This window comes from Neovison vison, chromosome 7 (genome assembly GCF_020171115.1).
Source record: "Neovison vison isolate M4711 chromosome 7, ASM_NN_V1, whole genome shotgun sequence".
Classification (NCBI taxonomy): domain Eukaryota; kingdom Metazoa; phylum Chordata; class Mammalia; order Carnivora; family Mustelidae; genus Neogale; species Neogale vison.
In genome coordinates this window covers 205,881,532-205,887,414 of record NC_058097.1, presented here as the reverse complement: position 1 = coordinate 205,887,414, position 5,883 = coordinate 205,881,532, and the positions used below count along the sequence as shown (strand labels likewise).

General features: G+C 59.6%; 1 protein-coding gene across 1 annotated transcript; it reads right to left on the bottom strand.

Moving 5' to 3' along the window:
- Positions 1-3,737: 3,737 nt before the first annotated feature.
- On the bottom strand, positions 3,738-5,662 carry FGF4 (fibroblast growth factor 4). Its single transcript, XM_044261236.1, has 3 exons — positions 5,323-5,662; positions 4,663-4,766; positions 3,738-4,079 (listed from the first exon to the last, which is right to left on the bottom strand). The coding sequence occupies exons 1-3, from the start codon at positions 5,660-5,662 to the stop codon at positions 3,903-3,905; spliced, it is 621 nt and encodes a 206-aa protein (XP_044117171.1). The 3' UTR covers positions 3,738-3,902.
- Positions 5,663-5,883: the final 221 nt, after the last annotated feature.

Genomic DNA, 5,883 nt, shown 5'->3' with positions numbered 1-5,883 from the left:
CTGGTCTCCCCACCCCTCCCGGCGCTCCAGCCACAGGGGACTCCCACATCCTGGCACCCTCCCACCCCTGCCCCCGGACTCCCACTCAGTACTTTGGCCTGGCTGTCCCCTCAGCGGGGCATGCCTTCCCCAGAATGGCTTCCTCCCTCGGCACCTTCAAGTCTTGGCTCAAAACCACTTCGAAGCGAGGCCACGGTGGGCCCCCTGCCTCCCCCCCTGACCCTCTTTCCATTTACCTTGCCAGATACCTCCCGGCCTCCCGTGTGGGACCACCTCCCTCGTTGTGAGGGGCGCCCTGTGGGGACCAGGACCTTCCCTCTCCTCACTGGAGTACCCCGAGCTCTAGGCACAGTGCCCGGCCCATACCAGGCACGCAGCAGGTACGTGTTCCTCGAGCGACAGTGTCCTCTTCGTCCGCCTCCGGGCCCATCTGCATTCTGGAGGCCGCGTCCAGCTGTGGGATTCTGCCCGGGGCTGGCAGGCCTTCGTCCCAGCAGCTGGATGAAGCCTTCCGCGTTGGGCTGTAGACCTTCTGGGAACCACGGGAGACAGAAGACCAGCCGTGCCCAGACGTCTGTCAGCGGTCCAGTCCTCACCACCCCTGCCCCCACAAGAAATGTAAGCGCCCCTATTAATTTCTCTCGGGCTGCAGGGCCAGGAGCAGCCCAGTGGGCACCTTGACACAACGGAAACGTAGGTGTCCCCTCTCTGGAGGCCGGGAAGCCCCAAATCTTCTGAGGCCATGGGGGTGAACCTGCTCTGGGCCGTCCTCCTGGTGACTGGCGCTTTTCAGTGTTCTCCAGCGTTCCTCCGCTCGTGGGGGCACCCCCCAGCCTCCTCCCTCTCGGGACCTTCTCCCTGTACGTGAACTTTCTAGAAGTACCCCAGCCCATGGATTGAAGGCCACCCTAATGACCTCACTTTAACACAGTTACCTCTTATTTAAAGACACTATTTCCAAACAAACTCATATTCTGGGGACTAGGGGCTCCAAAATTTTAACCTGAAACACAGCGTGCCCCTTTCTTGGGCACATCGCCGTCACAAGGCATCGAAAAGAAGGTGATGTCTCGGACAGCAGAACAGGTACAATTAAAGATCCCGAAGTCCTGATTGACTTTTTGGGATCTATTTGTCATGTGACGGACCTGTTCTGTTGAGGGCGAGAAACCCACACTCTAGACCACTTGGGGTTAGGGGTTTTTTTTGTTTGTTTTTACTGCAGTCCACACCACCTCTATCACATCCCAGGAGAGACTAGTTACACACCCGCGTTCACAAACTCATCCATGCCCTTCCTGGGACTGGCACGCTCTGGCGATTCCAGGGCAGCCCGCCCCGAGCTTTGGCGGAGGATGCTGTGCATTGGCCCCACCACGGGAACAAACTGCAGGATTCCGAGTCCTTGTGAATTCTGTGACGCTCACACCCCACTAGGCTCCTGTCTTCAAGGCCACATTTGTGCGGACACAGCTGGCGAAAATTCGTCTCCCCCACCCGAGGCCAGGCCAGGCAAGGCCGAGGCCTCAAATAGACACTGGGAGGCAGGAGGGAGCCAGAGCTCGGCATTTCCAGGCAGGTTTTAATCGTGTTCAGTACCGTCCCCGGTTCTTTACATCAAGTCCAACAGGCTGCTTTTTGAACATGACAAGTGTTTCCATTTATTCAGGTCAGGTCCATGTGCACAGCACATACATCGCACAGGGGTCAGTACCTGTATAAAACTACAGATTCTGCAAAGGGCGGGAAGTACAGAAACCTGAAATCCCATCACAGCAACACGAACAGTTTGCAGTATTTCAAGAGGTCCGATGACATCGCTATACGCTTCCCACGTGACTCGCCGACCAGCCACCAGCGCGGCCCGGGGGGACCACGTTCTGCACTTAGGACATCCTAATTCCCGACCACCGGACGGGGCTCGGAGATGAGACTCCGTGCTGCCGTCCCAGGCAGCTAAGACTTAAATACGGGGTGAGTTCTCGAAACCCCAAAAGGCCACGCGTTCCGGCCCCGCCCCCCACGATCAGAGCAGAGACCGGAGCATCCCCATCTCCGCGAGGCTCCTGGACTCCAGGACGCAGTTTAACACTGAAAACGCATTTTTATTTCACTGCATGGGCAGCAGGTTACGATGTACAGAGCCCAGCCCTCCGGCTTCACAAGCGGCTTCCTTCCTCCTCTTGGCCTCGGTTTCGGTTTCGGGGACAGTGTCTGAAGCCGATATTCGCATCCGAACAAAGCATTTTTAAGAAAGGAATGTGAGAGACACGAACTCCAATCAGCCTTTTCCAGTCTTGCTGTCTGGAGACTCCCATAAAGTTAATTCGGGAGGCAGTTCAGAAACATCCTAGGAGAGCATTAAAGTCTGACAAAACATTCGGAGCATGTCTGGTAGTGAGCTAAGGTCATTTTGTATAAACGCCAGAAAGTCATTCATTAAAATTAAACGTTTGCCATCACCTCAGGACTTTTTTTAAACATCACCGGTCCTGCCCCTTTCCACCTCGGCTGCGGCGACAGGGGTTCCATTTGTAAAATATATAAAGAAAAAATATAAGGTTACTTGATGACCATACAGTGCACTCTAACAGCTGTCTGCAAATATTTTCACCATGATTATCCTTACTAAAAGTAAATCACGGGGTAAAGATAGCTCAAACGTGACAAGGTTTCAATGGGGCGCACCGACGTGATCTGCAATCCTCTTTGGCCACATTTGGAAAAAGGGCCACTTGCCATGGCCAACGCCTGCCCCGGGTCTGAGCTTTTCTGCAGATCTTGCCGGGTGAGTGGGTTAAGGGCTTTCGAGGTAGATGTGAAATCCACTTCATCGGGGAATGCGACGGAGAAGCAGCACCTTCCCCAAGCAAACACTGCATTCAGCGTTTTTGCACAATGACAAGGACATTTCACTGATAATGAACAGCTAGTTCTAAAGTTCTAGTCCAAATCTTCCCCAAGAACAGGGAAGCACATTTAAAAACAAAACAAAACGAAAACAAAAAACCCCAGAAAACAAAAAAAACCAAAAACCTATATTCTATTACTTATCAGAAATACCAGCTACCGCACGCTTGTATTTTATCCCTAGGGTTTTGGTTGTGGTTGGCAAACACACCCATCGGTCCGTGACCAGCTTTCCGGCGGGCTGTCCGTGCCTTTCCGTCAGATTTACGAAATTGCTTTGTTTTTGCCTCTACCCCAGTGGCCACAGAGAACCACAGGCTGCGGCTGATCCAAAAAAGGAAAACAGGATTTTATAAAGTTGTCTAAGAGTCTCTCCCCCATCGGGGAGATGGAGGAAGATTGACTACAGCGAAGTTCAAAGGTCAGTCTTGGCAGATCTAAAAACAGAGGGGCAGCGGGGCACTCCCACGGTGCATTTTCGGTACCCGGAGTAAAGCGATATGTCCCATGAACAGCAGCGGGGCGCAAAGGAGCGGGGCGCTGGGGGGGTGCTAGGAGCGAGCCGGGGCAGGGAGGGTCCCTTTGCTGGCTCCAAAGCCCTGGGGAAGGCGTCTCCAGACACGGAGATGCTCACCACCGCTGTGCGGGGAACCCTGCAAAGCAGGGCGGAGACTGGGGTCTGATGTCACCATTTTTAAACACAGAGTAGCAGCACACTTGTGACAATTTTTTGACAAGTTAAATACATCCAGTGGAAAGATCTTCACCGTCTTACCCAGAAAACTCAGGGTTAGGGATTTTGGAGGTCATTTTTTGTCTTTTTTTTTTCCCCAGAAAAATACAAAACACACCCACAGAACCATAAATAATTTGGTGGCGATATATACACATTTAAATAATTAATTTAAATATCTTACACCTACTCTTGCATTAGACCGTCCATCTGAAGAAAGTCTCCTGACTGCCCGAACTTTGAGGCAGGACGCCGGGAGTCACAGCCTGGGGAGAAAGTGGGTGACCTTCATGGTGGGGGACACTCGGCTCCCTTTCTTGGTCTTGCCGTTCTTGCTCAAGGCGATGAACATGCCGGGGTGTGTGTAGCACTCATAGGCATTGTAGTTGTTGGGGAGGAGGGTCTCTCTGAACTTGCACTCCTCTGTGAAAAAGGGCTGGGAGGGAGAAGGGACCGTGTCAGGTGGGGCCCCCTCCTGGCCTTTAAGGAACCCTGAGGGCCACCTGTCAGGGGCTCCTTTCTGACCCAGCCCTGCTCTGGCTGAGAGGTCCCTCCTAGGAAGCTAGGGTGCCAAGACCCCCACAGGCATCTAAGTGGCCAGTCCATGGCCGCTGGGGCTCCAGCCACCTGCCTGGCACCTGGGGGGCCAGAGAATCTCATCTACACGCGACCCCCCCCCCCCTACAGTCGGCAGTCCTGCCTTCTGGAACCCACCAGAGAGACGCCACAGGGAACGGCTGCCCCTCTTCCTGACTGTCCCCTCTTCCTGAACTAGAAGGTGCCGCTCAGGGATGGCAGAAAGTTCACTGTTCCCGTCCTGGCTCTCCGCCCCTTGTTGGGACAGGCCGGGGTGGCCGGCACTGCCCCCGGGTACTTGTGTCCTGGGGGGAGGCGGAGCCACTTCCCTGACCCACCCCAGCAGCGGGCGGGATGCAGGCCTGGGCCGTCCTGCCCGCGCTGTCCCAGCCGGGGCGGCGGCGGCGGCGGGGGAGGGGGCTCTCCCGGCCGGAGGTACTCACCGAGCCGTACAGCTTGCCCTTGCTGCTCATGGCCACGAAGAACCGGCTGGCCACGCCAAAGATGCTCACCACGCCCCGCTCCACCGGCGACAGCTCCAGCAGGCCTGGGGGCGCAGCGCGGGTCACTCCCGGGCAGGGGACCCTGGCCCATCCCACCCGTCCCGGACCCCGTCCTCCTCCTGCGAACCACCGGGACCCCCGTTTCTAGAGTGGAGGTGGACGTAAAGGGGCCCCGGAACCCAGCGTGCGCGGGCGCGGAGTGACCGGCCTCCCGTCCCGGCCCCACGGCGGCGGCGCCCAGTCCGGCACAGGAGGAGCCGGCCGGCCCCGCGGGCCCCCCGGACCCCCGCGGGTGCCGGTTGGCCGCGCCGTTTGCCTTGTGCCCACGGACGCAGGCGCTGGAATTCCGCACCCAAAGCCCGGGCTTCCGAAGGCGGGGAGGCGGGGCCGGTTCGCCCGGGTGCGCAAAGGCCGTCCCCCCCGGGGACTCCCGGCGCCGAGAGTGTTTGTGTCCCTGCGCCGGAGGGACCCGAACCCGAGTCCGTTCCAGTTCCCAGGGCAGCCAGCAGGTGCGAGCTCGGACCTCCGTCCGTGCGCGGGGCGGAAAGGGCGGCCGCTGCCCCGGGCCCCTCGACCCCTCCGCCGGCCCGCCCCACTCACTGTCGCTCGTGTCCGCGTGCACGCCGCCGATGCGGCCGTCGGGGAGCACCTGGAGGTGGAAGCCGATGCCCACGTTGCAGTACAGTCGCCGCAGCCGCTTGATGCCCAGGAGATAGTCCCCCGCGCCGCTCTGGACGGCCGCCTCCTTGGGCTGCGCGGCCACCGGCAGGCGCGCCAGGGAGCGCGCCACCAGGCTCTCCCAGCGGCGCTCCAGCTCGGCCCCCAGCGTGCCGTTGGGTGCGGCGGGTGCGGCGGCGCCCCCTCGGCCGGCCCAGGGCGCCAGCACCGCCAACAGGACAGCCGGGAGCAGCGCCGCCGCGGCCGCCCCGGGCCCCGCCATCCCCGCCCTCGGGCGGTGCGCGCGGGAAGCCGCGGGGCTGAGCTGCTCCTGTGGCGGCCCGCGGGAGCGCACGGCCGGGGCCGGGGCCGGGGCCGGGGCCGGGGCCGGGAGTGCGCGGCCGGTGGAGCAGCGGGAGGCAAGGGACGGGGCCCGCAGGCGGCAGCAGCTACCCGGGCTGCATGGAGGACGGGCGGCGGGGCAGGACGCGCTACACAGGCAGG